Source organism: Schistocerca nitens, chromosome 4, assembly GCF_023898315.1.
Source record: "Schistocerca nitens isolate TAMUIC-IGC-003100 chromosome 4, iqSchNite1.1, whole genome shotgun sequence".
NCBI lineage: Eukaryota > Metazoa > Arthropoda > Insecta > Orthoptera > Acrididae > Schistocerca > Schistocerca nitens.
In genome coordinates, this window is record NC_064617.1 from 977,026,103 (window position 1) to 977,048,161 (window position 22,059).

The 22,059-nt window shown below is 40.0% G+C and overlaps 1 protein-coding gene across 1 annotated transcript in view; it reads right to left on the reverse strand.

Moving 5' to 3' along the window:
• Positions 1–22,059, reverse strand: part of LOC126253678 (low-density lipoprotein receptor-related protein 2) — a 215,470-nt gene that overhangs the window by 96,837 nt on the left and 96,574 nt on the right. The window contains exons 21-27 of the mRNA XM_049955201.1: positions 14,031–14,220; positions 13,736–13,938; positions 13,426–13,610; positions 7,527–7,737; positions 6,246–6,567; positions 431–615; positions 15–277 (exon numbers count right to left, since the gene is read on the reverse strand). Coding sequence (XP_049811158.1) covers positions 15–277; positions 431–615; positions 6,246–6,567; positions 7,527–7,737; positions 13,426–13,610; positions 13,736–13,938; positions 14,031–14,220 — 1,559 coding nt within the window. The remainder of the gene's footprint in view (positions 1–14; positions 278–430; positions 616–6,245; positions 6,568–7,526; positions 7,738–13,425; positions 13,611–13,735; positions 13,939–14,030; positions 14,221–22,059) is intronic.

The window sequence follows — 22,059 nt, forward strand, 5'->3', positions numbered from 1 at the left end:
GATATGAAACATACCCTTCCTTTGGATCCAGACACATTGATTTGGGTTTTGCAACAGATGTTTTATTGCCATCATTTGCTAAAATAATGGCACGGTATTTTGACTTGCCATCAACTTTGATGGCTTCAAAATTTGAAGCCATTCGGTTTCCAATGTACAGATTGCGGCCAAGCCAGTCAAATGCAATTGTGTATGGGGCACCAACAATTCCAGTGTCACCATTTCCCAACAATTCTGTTCTGTTTCCACCCCCATATGGAGTGGTATAAATTGTGCACTAAAGACACATAAAAAGTTAAACATTACTGATTTAATTTGCAGGAAGTCAAAACGTATCTGACACAATGATTACACACACAATGGCATCAGAATGTCCACTGCAGTTATGGCTGCTGAAATTATAATTTGTTGAAAGAAGTAAAATACTCACATTTTCATCATCATCTTCTTTGCCTTCAACCCAATACAAAGTATTCATCTTACGATCATAGTCCAATTGAATTCCTCCTTCAATACCCACAATTGGTGTGAGAAAACCAGTTGTTTTGTCACCTGGTGTCAAACTAACATCCACAATTTGAGAGGCCCTCATGACCATTAAGAATGATGTCTCTTCTGCAAAAATCACAAAATTATGCAAATATCGAAGCTGCTTCATATAACAGCGTTAAAAACTGCACAGTACAAGCAAAAAAGAGAGAGAATACAGTCAACAGTGATTACACAATACTATTCCGGTATATTTAAAAAATACTAAAGCCTGTATACACAATTCAAAAAAAGTTGAAAATTACTCAAAATTTTCAGCAGGTTTACATCAGCTCTGAATTGTATTTTATATCCTATCCAGATAAATATATATTATATAATATTAATGAGTCATCTACATCTATATCTATATCGATACTCTGCAATCCACCTTATGGCAGTTGGCAGAGAGTATCCTGTGCCACTACTAGTTACTTCCCTCCTCGTTCCACTCGCAAATAGAATGAGAGAAAAGCAACTGTCTATATACCTCTATATCTTATCTTCATGGTCCTTATGCACAACGAATGTTGGAAGCGACAGAATCATTTTGCAGTAAGCATCGAATGCAGGTTCTCTACGTTTTCTCGATAGTGTTCCTCAAAAGTGAATGTTGTCCTCCCTCCAGGTATCCCATTTGAGTTCCCAAAGCATTTCTATAACACTTGTGTGTTGTTTGAACCTACTAGTAACATATCCAGCAGCCCAACTCTGAATTGTTCTGATGTCTTCCCTGAAGAGTACTCAAGAATAGGTAGGTCACACTAATGCCCTGTGTGACAGAAAAAGTGCAGGTGACTCCATTATGTAAGAAGGCTAAAAGAATGGACTCACTAAAATCTAGACCACTATTTCTAACATCGGTTTGATGAAGAATTCTAGAGCATATTCTTTTCTTGAGACAGAGTAGTTTATGTCCATGAATCGTCATGGTTTTAGAAAGCATCACTTGTGCAAAACTCAGCTTGCCCTTTTCTCCCATGATATTCTGTGAACTATGGATGAAGTGCGACAGGCTTCTACTAGTTTTTCCATTCGTCTGTAAAGAATTCGCGTTAGTATTTTGCAGCTGTGACTTATTAAACTGATAGTTCGGTAATTTTCACATCTGTCAACACCTGCTTTCTTTGGGATTGGAATTATATTCTTCTTGACGTCTGAGGGTATTTTGCCTGTCTCGTACATCTAGCTCACCAGATGGTAGAGGTTTGTCAGGACTGGCTCTCCCAAGGCTGTCAGTAGTTCTAATGGAATGTTGTCTACTCCCGGGGCCTTGTTGCGACTAAGGTCTTTCAGTGCTCTGTCAAACTCTTCACGCAGTATCGTATCTCCCATTTCATCTCCATCTACATCCTCTTCCATTTCCATAATATTGTCCTCAAGAACATCGCCCTTGTATGGACCCTCTATATACTCCTTCCACCTTTCTGCCTTCCCTTCTTTGCTTAGAACTGGGTTTGCATCTGAGCTCTTGGTATTCATACAAGTGGCTCTCTTTTCTCCAAAGGTCTCTTTAATTTTCCTGTAGGCAGTATCTATCTTACCCCTAGTGAGATAAGCCTCTACATCCTTACATTTGTCCTCTAGCCATCCCTGCTTAGCCATTTTGCACTTCCTATCGATCTCATTTTTTAGATGTTTGTATTCCTTTTTGCCTGCTTCATTTACTGCATTTTTATATTTTCTCCTTTCATCAATTAAATTCAATATTTCTTCTGTTATCCAAGGATTTCTACTAGCCCTCGTCTTTTTACCTACTTGCTCCTCTGCTGCCTTCACCTCTTCATCCCTCAAAGCTATCCATTCTTCTTCTACTGTATTTCTTTCCCCCATTCCTGTCAATTGTTCCCTTGTGCTCTCCCTGAAAAACTGTACAACCTCTGGTTCTTTCAGTTTATCCAGGTCCCATCTCCTTAAATTCCCACCTTTTTGCAGTTTCTTCAGTTTTAATCTACAGTTCATAACCAATCGATTGTGGTCAGAGTCCACATCTGCCCCTGGAAATGTCTTACAATTTAAAACTTGATTCCGAAATCTCTGTCTTACCAGTATATAATCTATCTGAAACCTGTCAGTATCCCCAGGCTTCTTCCATGTATACAATCTTCTTTTATGATTCTTGAACCAAGTGTTAGCTATGATTAGGTTGTGCTCTGTGCAAAATTCTACCAGGCGGCTTCCTCTTTCGTTTCTTACCCCCAATCCATATTCACCTACTACGTTTCCTTCTCTCCCTTTTCCTACTGACGAATTCCAGTCACCCACGACTATTAAATTTTCATCTCCCTTCACTATCTGAATAATTTCTTTTATTTCATCATACATTTCTTCAATTGCTTCATCATCTGCGGAGCTAGTTGGCATATAAACTCGTACTACTGTGGTAGACATGGGCTTCGAATCTATCTTGGCCACAATAATGCGTTCACTATGCTGTTTGTAGTAGCTTACCCGCATTGTTATTTTCCTATTCATTATTAAACCTACTCCTGCATTACCCCTATTCGATTTTGTGTTTATAACCCTATAGTCACCTGACCAGAAGTCTTGTTCCTCCTGCCACCGAACTTCACTAATTCCCACTATATCTAACTTTAACCTATCCATTTCCATTTTTAAATTTTCTGACCTACCTGCCCAATTAAGGGATCTGACATTCCACGCTCCGATCCGTAGAATGCCAGGTGTCTTTCTCCTGATAACGACATCCTCTCGAGTAGTCCCCCACCGGAGATCCGAATGGGGGACTATTTTACCTCCGGAATGTTTTACCCAAGAGGACGCCATCATCATTTAACCATACAGAGTCGCAGATAGGCACAAGAAAAAGACTCTCACAATTATAGCTTTTGGCGATTAAGGCCTCTGTCAACAATAGACACACACACACACACACACACACACACAATGCGAACTCACATATACCACTGCAGTCTCAGGCAATTGTGTGTGTGTGTGTCTACTGTTGACGAAGGCCTTAATGGCCGAAAGCTATAATTGTGAGTCTTTTTGCTGTGCCTACCTATGACTCAGTATCTCCACTATATGGTGAGTAGCAACTTTACTTCTCTTAATATTGTTACATTCCATGGTGGATTTTCCATTGTTTGATTTTAACAGGGGATACTGAATATGTACATTAGAAGGGCAGCACAAATGGTCACAAGTTTGTTTGATCTACAGGACAGTGTCACTGAGATGTTGAAAGAACTGAACTGACAGACTCTTGACAACAGACAGAAACCATCCTCTGAAAGCTTGCTAACAAAGTTTCAAGACTCAGCTTTAAATGATGAGTCTAGCAATATACTACAACCCCCTAAATATCGCTTCCATAGGGATCATGAGGACAAGATTAGATTAATTACAGCACACACAGCCATTTAAGCAATCATTTTTCCTGCACTCCATACATGAATGGAATGGGAAAAAGCCATAATAACTGGTACTGTGGGATGTAGCCTCTGCCATGTACTTCACAGTGGTTTGCAGAGTATAGACGTAGATGTAGCTAAATAGACAAAGAGTAAGCAATCATCATGAGTACAGGAAAAATTTGTGTTGGGGTCTTGTCACTCTGTCCTCCTTTACTGATAAGTATTATGAAACTAACATGTAAATACTGTTCTTAAAATATAACAGTGGAAAATCTAGGATAGAATGTAACAATATTATGAGAAGGAAAGTTGCTACTCATAATATTATTGTTCTTAAAATACACTCCTGGAAATTGAAATAAGAACACCGTGAATTCATTGTCCCAGGAAGGGGAAACTTTATTGACACATTCCTGGGGTCAGATACATCACATTATCACACTGACAGAACCACAGGCACATAGACACAGGCAACAGAGCATGCACAATGTCGGCACTAGTACAGTGTATATCCACCTTTCGCAGCAATGCAGGCTGCTATTCTCCCATGGAGACGATCGTAGAGATGCTGGATGTAGTCCTGTGGAACGGCTTGCCATGCCATTTCCACCTGGCGCCTCAGTTGGACCAGCGTTCGTGCTGGACGTGCAGACCGCGTGAGACGACGCTTCATCCAGTCCCAAACATGCTCAATGTGGGACAGATCCGGAGATCTTGCTGGCCAGGGTAGTTGACTTACACCTTCTAGAGCACGTTGGGTGGCACGGGATACATGCGGACGTGCATTGTCCTGTTGGAACAGCAAGTTCCCTTGCCGGTCTAGGAATGGTAGAACGATGGGTTCGATGACGGTTTGGATGTACCGTGCACTATTCAGTGTCCCCTCGATGATCACCAGTGGTGTACGGCCAGTGTAGGAGATCGCTCCCCACACCATGATGCCGGGTGTTGGCCCTGTGTGCCTCGGTCGTATGCAGTCCTGATTGTGGCGCTCACCTGCACGGCGCCAAACACGCATACGACCATCATTGGCACCAAGGCAGAAGCGACTCTCATCGCTGAAGACGACACGTCTCCAATCGTCCCTCCATTCACACCTGTCGCGACACCACTGGAGGCGGGCTGCACGATGTTGGGGCGTGAGCGGAAGACGGCCTAACGGTGTGCGGGACCGTAGCCCAGCTTCATGGAGACGGTTGCGAATGGTCCTCGCCAATACCCCAGGAGCAACAGTGTCCCTAATTTGCTGGGAAGTGGCGGTGCGGTCCCCTACGGCACTGCGTAGGATCCTACGGTCTTGGCGTGCATCCGTGCGTCGCTGCGGTCCGGTCCCAGGTCGACGGGCACGTGCACCTTCCGCCGACCACTGGCGACAACATCGATGTACTGTGGAGACCTCACGCCCCACGTGTTGAGCAATTCGGCGGTACGTCCACCCGGCCTCCCGCATGCCCACTATACGCCCTCGCTCAAAGTCCGTCAACTGCACATATGGTTCACGTCCACGCTGTCGCGGCATGCTACCAGTGTTAAAGACTGCGATGGAGCTCCGTATGCCACGGCAAACTGGCTGACACTGACGGCGGCGGTGCACAAATGCTGCACAGCTAGCGCCATTCGACGGCCAACACCGCGGTTCCTGGTGTGTCCGCTGTGCCGTGCGTGTGATCATTGCTTGTACAGCCCTCTCGCAGTGTCCGGAGCAAGTATGGTGGGTCTGACACACCGGTGTCAATGTGTTCTTTTTTCCATTTCCAGGAGTGTATAACTGGATATGGACGGATTCATATTTAGTTTACATCCAATTTACTTTCCACTCATGTCTTGCAAGGACTTCATGTTGTGGGCTGGTGTTTTGTGTCAAAACCATCTGAACTACATACATTTTGAGATTTAATTTGTCTGCTCTGTTGTAGAATATTCACTTTGTTGGCTATATGTGAGGATACTGGTCTCTATGTTCAAATCCCACTCCACCACAATTATAATTTCACACATAGGTAAGCAATGTGCATACTCTGCAAGATAGTACAAGTTAACAACCCTGACAATGTGGTGTCACTTACAGTTTGAATGATTGTTTTTGTATGGCTACCTCACTAGGCACTTCCTTGTCATACATATTAGTTATTCCAGAGGAACGTAGTGGCTTCAGTAGTTCTTTTACTGACAAAATATGTAACTACTGACAAAATTATTTGTAGCAATGTCTTTCAACTTCTTGCATGTGACTCTTTTTGGAAAATATGTGTTGCACAAAAGAAAACATTAAGTAACTATGTATTTAAATCAATGTCACATTTGAAAAAAATTATCAAACACAAAGATATGTATACTTACCAACTGTACAGACCCCTTCAATTGACATTCGGAAACCAGGCCTACATCTGCAGGTATATCCAGTGGGTGAAGAAGGAGAAAGAAGACACAACTGGGTACAGCGTGCTGTTTTACATGGATTGCTTGCATTGGGCTGCAGTGCAAAGTGATGCACATGTATGCTGAGTGGCTGTGAAATCAGATGTGATACCACAGTTTGGTTGTGACCACGGAACTTGTGAGCAGACAGGACACGATTCAATTGACGATCTGTCCAATATACAGTATCCTCAAAAAGTGTGAGAGAATGTGGATGAAGTAAATAATGGCTTGCTGCCAAAACCTGCAACATATTGCATAACATGACAGTATGCATATAAAGTTATAGATCTAGTACAAAGTTTGGCTTAAAAGTTTTAAAAGGAACATCTTATTTCCCACAACCAACTGAGGAGCTAGTTCAAACAACTGGGAAAAACTTTTCTATCTAGTGAAAAACTTTTGAATATAATTTGTGCACACTTCTACCGAAAGATGTAATGTGTTGTTGTTACAAATTAAAGTCTTTTTGTGACATAACGGTGCTGGATATGGTGAATATTTGTGTCTGTCTCAAAGTTTCCACATTTCAAGATTCACTTGAAATATATTTTATAAGTCCTCCCTCTTAATTTGATTTAATGGGTTTAATCTGCCCAGAAATTACAGTTTCCATAGTGTTAAGACTAAATGTATGATACACCACATCCTACAAACCTGAAGAGTACTTTCAGTCTTTGAATTCTGCTGTCAAATTTCAGTTACTTAAACACAAAAGTTATCTGTCTACTACTGTGTACAAGCACTACCCTCTTGTTGAACATGTATTTCCCATACTAAATACAACATTTACTTCAGATATTTGTTTCGTCTCAATGTGTTTATTTATTATCAAACCTGTTTTTAGTTTGTTCTGAATAAGCATATCATCCAAAATTTTAGTTAGCAAGCTGTTAACTTTTTTGATATCACCCACAATTTTAGCAAGTTGTTACCTTTTTTATATGACTGTATGTTGCTCAGCAACTATTCTATTTTGTGAGTAGCACTTATTCACATTACTCCTCATCGTACACATAAGTATAAATATAACTTCAAAAAACTATAAAAGATAAATGAAATTATAAAAGTACTAATAAACATATATTGAAAACAAGTGTAATAATAAATATATAGATGTGACAAGCCAGAGCTAGTCACCTGAGATTTACGTCACTTCTTGTCCTAAATTAAGCAGCATTATCATCTAATACTTTTACTGACCTGTTGGCGACCAGTTCCGTCATATGAACAAAAATCTATGAAGTCTAGTTTAGAATCTGCAAAGTACACACGCTTGTTAGCGATATCCAATGTAAGTCCATTGGGCCAATAGATTTTTGTATTGATGATAATGGTACGGTTGCTTCCATCCATGCCAACCCTTTCAACGCGAGGATTTTCTCCCCAATCAGTCCAAAATAACCAACGAGCTCTACAAGGAAATAAATAACAATAACATAATTTTAAAAATTGACAACTTTATACTTCCAATTGATATATGTAATAAATTATAATTTGCTTGTCATTATCAAATAATTCACTACTGTTCCAATATCCATTTGTTAAAGAAAATTTTAATTTTGAATAAAGATTTCACTGGTGTTAATATTTTCTACTTCCATGTGCAGCAGTCTCCAAATGCAAAGTGGTAGTCATTGCATAACCATTTTCCAACGAATGAGATTAATTTAAAAAAGTTATACAGTGGTAATAGTGTTGCTAGTCAGTTTGTTCTATATTCTTGTTCTCTCATTATTCAATGTGTTTTTCCAGTTGACTACATTATGCAGATCAATAAGGACACAAAAAAACCAACGTATTCATTTAATTTATATTACTCCCCATTTCCCTTTAATAATGGAAAATAAATCTGTGGTTTGATGGTTTAGCAATGTCAGGTTACAGCTATGAAGGTTTGGGGTTTTGATGTTAATAAATCTTATGGTTTTTCTCATACTTAATGTTACTTCTACCTCTGGCAATGCTTTGCATATATATAAAACTAATTTCACATTTAGCTGCTGACTGGATGAGCCAGTTACCAGTTTGGAGAAATGATAGGGCATTCTATTTCCAACAGGACCTTAACCAACCAAAGTGCTTATATTTTCAAACCATCCTACTGGTTGATGACTGGTTTCTTTGTGACAAATCACTCGGTATGAATTTGCATCATGGACATAGCACTTACGTATAATGCAAAAGTGACCTAATATTACTTTTGTATTTTTTGTAACATGACAATTTGTTTAGAAAGATTATGTAAAATGACATTAAAAATTTCACACTAGATATCTTTGTGAGTTTGTCACAGATGGATTGATGGAGTAAGAAACAAACAGACAAATAAACTGTATGAACATACCTGAAAGATCATACATTAAACTTATGAGGGATATCCAGAGAGTGCAAGCTTTCTTACACAAACACAAATGCATATATTTCAATGAAACATACAGGAATAGCAGTATATGCATTACATAATTTTTCCGTATAATCACCAATTGCTTCAATGCATTTTGTCAGCCATAGGATGAGTGTTTTAATACCTGCGATGTATATGTCTCCTGTGAACCACTTAACCAATTCGCCACTTTGATTTTCACCTCCCTCCTCATCATTGGAAAAATGTTTTCCTCACACATATTTTTGAAATAAATGATAGTTGCCAGGTGTGAGATCAGGACATATGAGAGGGTTCTTTTCAAAGATTGCAGTGGAATGAGGTCAACAACTCTTACACTGCTCGGGCTGAGTGCGGCCTAGTGTTGCTATGAAGGGGGCAGACTCCCCTCATCAGAATTCCACAGTGTTTGTTCAGTACGGCTCTGTGAAGTTTCTTGAGAGTCTCACAGTATCGTGCAGAGATGATTGTTTCACCCCTTGGAAAGAACTTAACAAGCAGAACCACTTCTGTGTCCCAAAAGCCAGTTGCCATGATTTTTTGAGCAGATTGCTGTGTTTCTAATTTTTTTTGTTGAGGGAGAATGACTGTGGCACCACTGCACTGATTATTGCTTGTTCTCCAGGGTATGATGGTAATCCCATGTTTCACTCTCATCTCTCTGTCACTGACAAAATGATCAAAATATTCTTGCATAGCCTTGAGTCCGTTGATTTTGTGTTCTGCAGTAAACATCTTTGGAACCCATTGCATACACATCTTGCGATATCCTAGCTGATCACTCACGATGTCATGAACAACAGTTTGACAAACTTCAGGAAATAGTTTGTGCAGGTCATCAACAAACACATGGCAATCAGAACAAATACACTCTGCAAGTTTTTGCATCAGTTCATCAGTCATAATAGACAGGTGTCCACTTCTCACTTCATTGTGAATTTCCATCTGTACCAATTTTGTCACATGTTACCACAATATTACCTCCTCCCCATACACTTACACAATTTTGGAATGAATCACAGCAGCACTCACGACCTTGACAATTCAAGCAGCGTATCATGGCACGCACTTCGCACTGGGTGGGAGACAGAATGAGAGTGCTCATCTTTAATTGTCACCACAATGAGAGTTGGGGCACTACTAATAACCATTCACACTAATTTGTTTCAGTGTGCACTACCATATGCAACAGTGGTACCAACTGTGAAAAACTCAATTCCCTGGTAGAACTAAGGACCTTGTAACCTTAGTTGCCAGTTATCCCTCCTGATTCCAGAAAATATAACACATACAGGTAATAAAACCCATTATGGAAGAGAGCCTTCACGAATGTGGAACAAATAAAGTCATTCATTAACAAGGAGAAGCAGGCAACACATGCTACTTCTGTAAGGAATGCCACAAAAATTTTTGAGTAGTGGTAATTTATTCACATTGGTTATTATGGGAATCACTTGTAGGTTCCTTTATATATCTAGGTTAGGAGAAAACAGGCGTATTGAAAAAAAGCCACTGCTCTTTCTCTCATTCCACAGAGCTGCTAATACTTCAGACAAAGCATTTACGTAACTTTATGCAAAAAACTATCAGTTGTCTACACACTCAAAAAGTCAAGAGCTATTTATTTATCACAAACACTGGAGATATGTAGAGTCCAAATATTCAGATAAATTTGAGGAGTGGCTAATAACGTATTCTCTTACTTCTTTTTGAATATCTGGGGTCTTTTAATTTGTTGTCTGAAGTTTACTGGTGACCTGTTATAGGCTTTTACTCCAGAGTATTGAACTCCATTCTGAACGCTAGATACTAATGTATAGTGTATGGGAATTATTTTTACTTCTAGCATTATAGTTGGGAATTGCAAAGTTCATTCCAAATTCACTTTCATTATTAACCACAAATACCATTACAGAATACATACATTGGCATGTAAAAATACAAGTATCTACGACCAACAGGAGGTTTCTGCAAGATACTAGTTGATCCACTTTACACAATACTCATATCGCACATTTATGTAGAATACATACTTTTTGATATTATTTGCATTGCCCCAAAAGATCAAGGCATACAACAGTGCTGAGGCAAAGTATTCACAGTATGCCAACAATCCTCACCACAGGACAACACAATGAGAGACATTTTTAAGTTCAAAGTTGGCAGAGCTGAGCTTTTTGGTTAACTTATTCCTGTACTGGTGCCACTTCAGTTTATTATCCATCTGGATATCAAAGAACTACACACACGGAGGCCCATCAGTACACCTGTTTGGTCAGCAAGCTTTACTGTCTGCTTATATCCCTAGTAAATCACTTATGAAGCCCAAGATCAGGTGTGGGCCATGCACTGTATGTTATGGGACACAATATTAGAGTTATTCCTGTTGTATAATTTGCAAATGTGGCTCTCTGTTTTCTAATGTTAAGATGAAATCCATACGTGTAAGTATTGCTTTATCTGTGCACAAGCCAAACTGAGATGTAGTTTCAAGATTTATGAATGCATGGTTCACAGTGATATGACTGAATACAATCTTCTCAGGCTTCCAGCCTTGTTAAGTGTTATGTATCTCTGGGAGCTTATTGCCAAATGCTCTTTGCCCATAATCAAGTGATAACCAACTGCTGTATGATCCTTGTTCTCATCCTTAGTAATGGCTATGACATCATTGGTGTTCACTGTATCATAACATACGGCCATGTTTTTGTCTCACATGTCTGCTTTGCCCACTTAAACTCACAATGGCCAGAGGTGTTCAGCTGCAAACCACTGTTTTTACTAGTAATGTTATCAGCTGTTTTGATCTCTATAGCTTCTTTAATTACATAGCAGTAAGCATCAATGATGATACAGCTGCTGTTGAATGCAATTTTAAGTCCATTTTTCAAAGCCTGTTTAGCTATCATCTGTGATTCCAGATAGGACAACTGCTGACACCTCTCATCTTCAATCTGACATTCTTCTATCAAATTCATGGTCTCTCTGATTCAATACTACCTGCGCTCACATTGTATTTTGTAAACACCAGGAGCTCTGAGTTCTGTCTCATTTTTCGACAGGTCTCAATGAATTGATGTATTGTAGCAGGAGGCCTGAAAACTGACTTGATGTCATGACTCTTCAGAAACTGGCTAATCTTCCCTGTCCCTGAACAACAGAATGTCAAGAATTTAAGCATTTTACTTTCATCATGTGTGATATTTTGCTTACCGATGCCTCCTAAAACTGCTTGCAAATATTTGTTGTTGTAGTAGGCAGGAAGAGGAGGGGATTAGTGTGTAATGTCATGTCGATAAGGAGGTCATTAGAGAGGAGCACACAAGCTAGGATTGGGGAAGGATGGGGGAAGGAAATCAGCTGTGGCCTTTCAAAGGCCGGCCGCTGTGACCGAGCGGCTCTAGGCGCTTCAGTCCGGAACCGAGCTGCTGCTACAGTCGCAGGTTCGAATCCTCCCTCGGGCATGGGTGTCTGTGATGTACTTAGGTTAATTAGGTTTAAGTAGTTCTAAGTCTAGGGGCCTGATGACCTCAGATATTGAGTCCCATAGTGCTTAGAGCCATTTGAACCCTTTGAAGCCTTTCAAAGGAACCATCCTGGCATTTGCCTGAAGCAATTTACGGAAATCACAGAAAACCTAAATCAGGACGGCCAGATGTGGGTTTGAACCGCTGTCCTCCTGAATGCAAGTCCAGTGTGCTAACCATTGCGCCACCTCACTTGGTTTGTAGTTGTAGTCATTCACATGGAAAACATTTCATAGGTGGTTCAGTTCTTGTGGCAAGTTTTCAGCATCATACGCACATTTTGCTTGATGAATCAAGGTCCTTTGAACAGTGTGCATTTGGGCTGGCTGGGGTTGGTTGAAAGTCTGCAGAGTAGTAGCTGTATAAACCCAGTACTTTATTGGCACCATTTGTCTACCACTCTAAATCAAACCATTTTTTATGGGGCTCGAACCCATTTCAGAAAGAATGTTGGATTTAGAAAAAATTATCAACAACTATTACACTATATCCCTCTATTCTGGTTGGCAATGAAACTGGACTTCAGTAACTCTAGGAGCCCTTGGTCAGAACTAGATAAGGTGAAATAAATGCAGTGAAGATAAAGACAGTATGAAGAGAAAAGACTGGAAACCAGACAGTTACATATAACAAGTTGCTTAAGATGTAGGGACTAGTTTACACACGACACGTTATACATATTTACCAAACTAATGGCAATCATTAAACAACATAAGTAGTGCCAGAAGGAAGAAGATCTCCACGAACAGAGTTATGGCATTACAGTATGGAGATCACTGAAAAGCGGGAGCCCTCAATGACTGAGAAAAGGCTCCAGACAATGGGACAGCTACATGGAATTTGTGCGAATTTTACTCGGGTTGTCAGGCCATAGGAATCAAATTTATTTATTTAAAATTGGAAACACATTAAAACATGCTCCACTGCATTATAGCTGGAAATGTTCAAATGGATCTCCATTTTTGTTCAAAAATAATGCAATACCCACCAATCCATTACAAAACAAGACACTGTTTCTTTCTGTATGGGTCACATGAGTAATACACAGAAAGACATAGAGAAAATTTCCACTTTCACAATTTACAAAGCCTTTCTTCACTTACTTTGTACACTGAGTATGAATGAAGGTACATATGACACTGTTCATGAATTCATAGTATTGCTTTTCCATGAAGTCAAGATAACTTACTTATCAGTAGGATCCAGTGCCATGCCCCTAGGCTGAGTAATGTTTTCCTTTAACAGCACCATCCTGTCTGATCCATTTTCCTTAGCTACCTCAATAGTATTTAACCTTGAATCAAGCCAGTACAAGTTTCCGGCAATCCAATCATAAGCCAAGCCTTCAACAAGATCTAGGCCATTTGATATCACCTGAAGAAAATTGCACAAGTAAAATAACTTAGAAGCTCAGTGCAATGACAAAGAATACACAAAAAACTGACAAATTAAGGAAATTCGCTTACGCAAAGCTGTAATAAATAAAGTAGTAACATTACCTCCTTGGGATCACTGCCCCTATCAAGTCGTGAAATCTTCTTCAGTTTCATGTCAGACCAAAATATAGTCCCAGTATGCATATTGGATGCTGTAGCAACAACGTTCTCAACGATAATTGGGACCCTTTCCAATCCATTATCTTTCAGGTCAGCAATTAATATGGAATGACGATTTGATATGATAAGGAATGCTCCACTCTCATCTGCAATTAATGTTGGTTTTTAATCATACTATTTTTCATATATGTCTTATTTACATTAACTGTTATATATTTATTGAGAATTTTGTACTTACTGATAGCTTTACAGGTACGATTATCACTCTCCAGTACATAGTTTTCCTCACAATAACAAATAAAGCTGCCCTTGGTATTTTGACAGTGTTGAGAACACATACCAGGAGGTTCACATTCATTTAGGTCTTGGCATGTAAGGCTATCATTGCTGCTCATTACTTCTCCAGGAGGACATGTACACACTGCACCCTTAAAAAGATACAAGTACAATGCATTACACCTTCAGAATCACACTTTATAACAAAATAACACACTTGTTTCATATAATTTTTCTGGTCCATTATTTGTTTCTAAAGAGTGCTATGACAAGTTTACCTTTTGCCAATTTTAGTTTGAAAACACTGTTAAGCTTCAATAGTGCGCTTTGCTACAAAATTTTAACATGGACCATCATATGTGTTACCAACGTGAAAGCTGAACATTTGCAACAATGTCACTGCTTCCCTAGATATATACTATTTTGAAGTCAGTTTCTCAGCCTCAAAACAACACCTATCTTGTTGTGTTCTGTGAAACCTATTACTTGGTCAAAATATTACTTTTCTCTCATGACTTTTTATATGTGCGAAAGAAGCAAGGAAAATGGGGTTGTTAAAAATGGAACACAAGCTTGAATTAACAAAGATATGGCAGATAATCTGTTGTGGTCACTGCAAACAACTAACCTTCAGGTTCAGTAGCTGTGAGAAGATGATGATGATGATGATGACAGCATATATAACATTATATGACCAACAAAATCACTGTTAAGCCTCACAAATGTGATATGTTGCATGAATTATAATACTATGCAGAAATCCCGAAGTTTCGTTTTAAACCCATAACACGATAATTTAGTATGAAATGTGATTTTTTTCCTTAGAAGATGTCATAATTATAAATGGATTCTGATAAATAGTAGCCATTTGAATGCAAGCAAGGTTTGTTTTTCTCAGCAATTTTCGAAAACATTCTTAAATCAGATATTATGTGTCAACTTAATAGCATGTACTGTAGACTGTAACCAATTCACAAAATTCACAGAACTGCACTGAAATAGATTCAGTGTTTTTTTGTAAGTGAGTCAGCACCACAACAGCCCAAGACAAAAGTTTAGTTGTGTTTTCATATCTGTTGTGTGTGATTTTGAATAATTCATTATCTACTTGTCTAAGACCTCTAAGAACCCTGGCATAAAAATATGTCTGCACTCAGTTCCTATGATGGTACCTTACAATTTTTTTGTGCTTAAAGATATCTGCCTAAACTATTTTCTATTTACTCAAGTTTTTGGTGAATCCTCCAGTCCCCCTACCCCCTTCCTCCTTTTGACTCCTGCTACCACATGCAACTACACTTTCCCAGACCCAATCACCATTCCCAACTCATTGAAGTTGTATAGATTTAAGTAAGCAACAGTAAAATATTACTGACAACTCTTTACAATCAATTGAAACATTACATTACAATGCCCCGAACTTTGATAGCACAACTAAGGGTCAAAAAGAAAAAGGGAAATAGTTTTCTGCAGCATGACAGAGCCAGGCCACACATTTCACATGTTCTGCAGCACAGCTCCAGCAACTGAAGTCCGCAACTGTATGGCATCCATACAGTCCAGAGTCTGACTTCCATCTGTTCCTGATAATGAAAGAAGATCTGTGGGGACATCACAAATGCATCTGATGAAGAAGTTGAAAGAATTGGGAGAGGGTGGTTGTGGAAACTGAGTAGTGACTTATTTGACAGCTCCAAGAAACTTACTCATCTGCAGAAGTCCATCCATCTAGTGACTATGTGGAAACTCAGATAAGAGTAATTAAAGAGCCTATTCTAAGAATTGTTTCTGAATTTTATTTATTACAACATTCTGATTGACTTCCAAATTAAGAACATGAAGACTTGACTTTACTTTTCATTCAACAATCGTATCATGCTGCTCAGAACATCACTGTCCATTCATTTTATGAATATGATCTTCAATAATCAAGATCAAGATTTAGTACTTATTTTCAGGTCTTCCCTAACAGTCAATGAACATAAAAGCAGCTTTTAAACTCAATGCAATAAACAGTGCCACTTCTTCCTTAACATGTTTTGATAATAAACATGCTTATAGTGATAAAAGTACATTCTTGAAGAAATAACTAATTTTCCTTTGATTGTCTCTGTACATTTTGCTTAACTTTATATTAAACTAGTGAGCTGGGAAATGCTTTGCAATTGATAAATATATATGGGAATTGGATATACATCCAGATTTCCTTCTCCCCCTCCTCTGTCAATCACCTCCTCCCCCTCTCCCTGTTCATCTCCTCCTCCCCCTCCCTCCTCTCTCTGGCCGTCTGCTCTTCCTCCCTCTCGTTGTTCTTGAGCCTCATTTATTCTTAAAGCCAATGAAAACTTCATTGGGAATTGAAGTCACTTACAATAAACAGGTAAATTGGCTGGGATCATTGGTATATGGGTATGAGAGATCTCTCCTGCTGGTGGATTTGTGAGGACAGTAACTCAATGACAGTATTTTGCAAAGTTTAGCAATACAGATTCCGTAGCAGTATTCTAATCATAAGGCAATAAGCCATACCTACAATTTTAGTGTTTTCTGTTAAAATCAACTGCGATGAAGAAAATTACAAAAATACAAAGTTGTGTACATAATTTTTCTTTAAAATTGTACATAAGGAGGATGAATATATATGAGAGAAATGATTTCTCTAATGGTTTAAATGTCCTGCTATTGTAATTAAAACTGTCTGTGAGAAAGCAAATGAAACTGCATATTTTCACAGCACAGAATAGCGCAGCATTATCTTTCCTGTAATTAATTTTAGCAAATAACCAGTACATTGTTGTTTAAAAAAATATATAGCCTGCATCTATCTAAATGTTTATTTGAGTATGTATAGTGTAAAACTTTGAAGTAAATTGGTCAAGAACTTTTTGAGATATTTGATAATAACATTGAATATTGACTTGCCTTTGTATAGTTATATACAGGGTGTTACAAAAAGGTACGGCCAAACTTTCAGGAAACATTCTTCACACACAAAGAAAGAAAATATATTATGTGGACATGTGTCCGGAAACACTTACTTTCCATGTTAGAGCTCATTTTATTACTTCTCTTCAAATCACATTAATCATGGAATGGTAGCACACAGCAACAGAACGTACCAGCATGACTTCAAACACTTTGTTACAGGAAATGTTCAAAATGTCCTCCGTTAGCGATGATACATGCATCCACCCTCCGTCACATGGAATCCCTGATGCGCTGATGCAGCCCTGGAGAATGGCGTATTGTATCACAGCCGTCCACAATACGAGCATGAAGAGTCTCTACATTTGGTACCGGAGTTGCGTAGACAAGAGCTTTCAAATGCCCCCATAAATGAAAGTCAAGAGGGTTGAGATCAGGAGAGTGTGGAGGCCATGGAATTGGTCCGCCTCTACCAATCCATCGGTCACCGAATCTGTTGTTGAGAAGCGTACGAACACTCCGACTGAAATATGCAGGAGCTCCATCATACATGAACCACATGTTGTGTCGTACTTGTAAAGGCACATGTTCTAGCAGCACAGGTAGAGTATCCCGTATGAAATCATGATAACGTGCTCTATTGAGCGTAGGTGGAAGAACATGGGGCCCAATCGAGACATCAACAACAATGCCTGCCCAAACGTTCACAGAAAATCTGTGTTGATGACGTGATTGCACAATTGCGTGCAGATTCTCGTCAGCCCACACATGTTGATTGTGAAAATTTACAATTTGATCACGTTGGAATGAAGCCTCATCCGTAAAGAGAACATTTGCACTGAAATGAGGATTGACACATTGTTGCATGAACCATTCGCAGAAGAGTACCCATGGAGGCCAATCAGCTGCTGATAGTGCCTGCACACGCTGTACATGGTACGGAAACAACTGGTTCTCCCGTAGCACTCTCCATACAGTGACGTGGTCAACGCTACCTTGTACAGCAGCAACTTCTCTGACGCTGACATTAGGGTTATCATCAACTGCATGAAGAATTGCCTCGTCCATTGCAGGTGTCCTCATCGTTCTAGGTCTTCCCCAGTCGCGAGTCATAGGCTGGAACGTTCCGTGCTCCCTCAGATGCCGATCAATTGCTTCGAATGTCTTCCTGTCGGGACACTTTCGTTCTGGAAATCTGTCTCGATACAAATGTACCGCGCCACGGCTATTGCCCCGTGCTAATCCATACATCAAATGGGCATCTGCCAACTCCGCATTTGTAAACATTGCACTGACTGCAAAACCACGTTCGTGATGAACACTAACCTGTTGATGCTACGTACTGATGTGCTTGATGCTAGTACTGTAGAGCAATGAGTCGCATGTCAACACAAGCACCGAAGTCAACATTACCTTCCTTCAATTGGGCCAACTGGTGGTGAATCGAGGAAGTAAAGTACATACTGACGAAACTAAAATGAGCTCTAACATGGAAATTAAGCGTTTCCGGACACATGTCCACATAACATCTTTTCTTTATTTGTGTGTGAGGAATGTTTCCTGAAAGTTTGGCCATACCTTTTTGTAACACCCTGTATATTACAGAAATTAAAGTTAAATTAATGAAGAGTATATTTATTTCCATAACTGACTGGATAAAACATTTTGTTTCTGCATGATATTTTCATAACTTGCCCATCAACTTTACCAGGTGATCTAAAGCACTGACATGTCACAGCTCTCAAATTTTCTTTCATGGCTCCATTACTCATATTTAAATTTATGTATCAAATCAGATCAGAATCAGTGTCCCCATGGCTGTGGTGGTACACGTTTGGGTGGTTGCATGTGTGAATGTGAGTGCTGTCTTCTAGAAAAAGAGGCAGAACACTGAATGTTGTTTTATTGATTATATTCTGCAAGCATTTTCTTCCAATCCGGTACACAATATGAATTTCATTGACAATCAATTTCAGTGTAATATTACAGCCCCTTTCAATGTTCCTGTCTTCTATGTGAAGGCAGACCAATGTTTTATCCAAGAAGCAAATTTGCCTTGCAAGAGAAATAACTACAACCATGTTTGTAATATTATGAAAAGGATAGATTGCTACTCACCGTAAAGATGACACATTGAGTTGCAGACAGGCGCAACAAAAAGACTGTTACACACTGAGCTGTCAGTCAAAGCCTTCTTCAGATAAGAAAAACACACACACACACACTGACACAAGCAATTCCATGTCAAAAACAAGTGACCTCTATCTCCAGTCACTTCAGCAAGAATGCAACTGTCACACTGAATGAAAGCAGCAGTCCAAAGTGGGGCGAGGAAGAGAGAAGGATAGCAGGGTACGTGTGAGGGGAGAGAAGAGTGCTCTCTGGCAGAGTGTGCAGGGACTAGATGGTGGCAAGACAAAGCTGCCAGATGTAGCATCGGAAGGCTGTAGGGGAGTGAGGAGGTGGGGGTGATGGGGAGAAAATAGTGACTGGAAAAGGTGAGGAGCAGAGAAGGGGGAAAGACAGGGGTCTGCATTGGCTTCGATTGGTACAACAATGAAGGTGATGGGGACGTGAAATGGGAGGAGGTGATACGACAGAGGGGGCGGAAGCTGTTGGGTGGAAGTGAGGGTCGGTAAGTCGATTGATTCGGAGGAGGGGACCAAACAGTGAGGTCATCGGTCCCATCAGATTAGGGAAGGAAGTCGTCCGTGCCCTTTACAAAGGAACCATCCCAGCACCTGCCTGAAGCGATTTAGCAAAATCACGGAAAACCTAAATCGGGATGTGGTGCACAGTGTTGAACCGCCGCCCTCCCGAATGCGAGTCCAGTGTGCTAACCACTGCGCCCCCTCACTTGGTGAGGGTGTGGGGACAGTAGCTTACTACAGGTTACGGCTGTGATAATTTCAAGAGCAGACTGAAACTTCATGCCTCCTCATCCTCATTGTGCACCACTCTCTGCCAACATACTGACTTGTCTTTTTCCCTTCTCTGTTCCCTCTTTTTCCAACCCCCCCCCCCTTTCCCATAGCCTGCCGATGCTGTGCTTGTCAGCCTTGCCCCACGACCATCTCTTCCCTGTACACTCCGTCAGATGGCGCTCTTCATTCTCCCCCACCTGCATCTTGCTATCCCTATCCCTCCACCGTCCCCACCCTATTCCAGGCTGTTGCTTTTGTTTGACACAACAGCTGCATTCTGCCTGAAGCAGCGGGAGATAGCAGTCATGTGCGTGTGAAGTGTGCTTGCTTGGTTGTGTGAATGTATGTGTGTTATCTTTTCTGAAGAAGGCTTTGGCCGAAAGCTCAACGTGTAACAGTCTGTTCGTTGTGCATGTCTCCAACTCAAAGTGTCATCTTTACTGTGAGTAGCAATCTATCCTTTTCATAATATTTTTGATATTCCGACATGGAATTTCCACCATTTGGTTTTTGTGTAACAGCATTTCTTCCGTCCCACAAGCCTATGATGTTTTCCTCTGTTATTATTCTCTAAAGCATTACTCTACTCAGTTTTTTTCCTCTCCTTTCCTGTGTTTTTTCATCGCCTTCCAAACGACGCACACTCTGACATTAGAGCCACACTGTATCAATGTCCTTGTGTGCACACAACACGACCCCATGTGACTGTACAGATTGTTATTGTTGGTGCAGCATCTCATGCCCTAAATCCTACCTACCAATAATTATAATTTTTTCAGTTGATCGCATTTCCTCCCTCACCCTCACATATTTTTATGTGTTATTTTCCACACCTACCTATATCACACAAACTTGTGAAGGTCAGCTTAAGTAATCTCCCCTCTCCTGTCTCTCTCTTCCTTCATATCAACATGCGCATATTCCTATACCTCATCCGTTCTGTCTTTTTTTCCCACATTTTTTTTACAGATTTTATATATTTATGTGTATTTGTGCTCATTTTTAAATGTTTTTTACATATTTGTGTGTATTTTTATGTATTTGTATGCATTTTTACATGTCTGTACATATTTTTGCATGCCTGTATGTATTTCTACATGTTTTGTCCATTATTCAGCTCCCATCACAATCAGCTGATGCCCTCATTTGTCCATTTCCTAAAGCCAGTCCAACATCTTGTTCCTTAAATGCTGCTTGAACCATGGAACTCTCCTCTCAATGGCCTGGCCACAAAAATTCCTTTCCCCTTTCACAATGACCTTCACTTTTTCAGATTCTGCCAGTCACTGAACCACAAAAACCTGATACTACAAAAACTCATCTCCATGGTGCAAGCTTTATGGAACTACCTCTGCTCCCACTGCAAGATACTGCTACTGCGCAATCCCTAATATATACATCACATCTCTGAAATGGAAGGAGAGGGAAAGACAAAAGGATGTGGGTTTTAAGGGAGAGGGTAAGGAGTCATTCCAATCCTGGGAGCGGAAAGACTTACCTTAGGGGGAAAAAAGGACGGGTATACACTCGCACACACACACATATCCATTCATACATATACAGACACAAGCAGACATATTTAAAAATGATGAGGCAACAGTTTGTTGCGAAAGCTTGAATTTTGTGTGTATGTTTGTGTTTGTTTGTGTGTCTGTCGACCTGCCAGCACTTTCATTTGGTAAGTCACATCATCTTTGTTTTTAGATATATTTTTCCTACGTGGAATGTTTCCCTCTATTATAACCATCTCTGAAATTGAATGTTTTGCTCTCCAGCACCTGAAAGAGCATTCCAGACACCACCTCCATAATTTATCTGACCTGCTGACATCCTACTGCCACTTGGGGTACCTCTATCCAACCCCTATCATATCCACAGTGTGCCTCCTTGTCAACTCCTCATGGCACCCATATCTTACCCAGCTCACCTTTTCAACTTGCTACATCCCCCAAAACTCCCTACCAACACTCCATTAAATCCAGACCCAAACAATATCAGAACACTGTTGGCTGGTTTGTACATTAGAGGATCTAAACTGCAAGATTATCAGTCTCAGAACACTGTTGTTAACCTTCCTAGCAAAATCCTTAGCACCACAGAAGTTCCAATCATGCCCAAAGGCCTCACCTTCAGCCCTACACC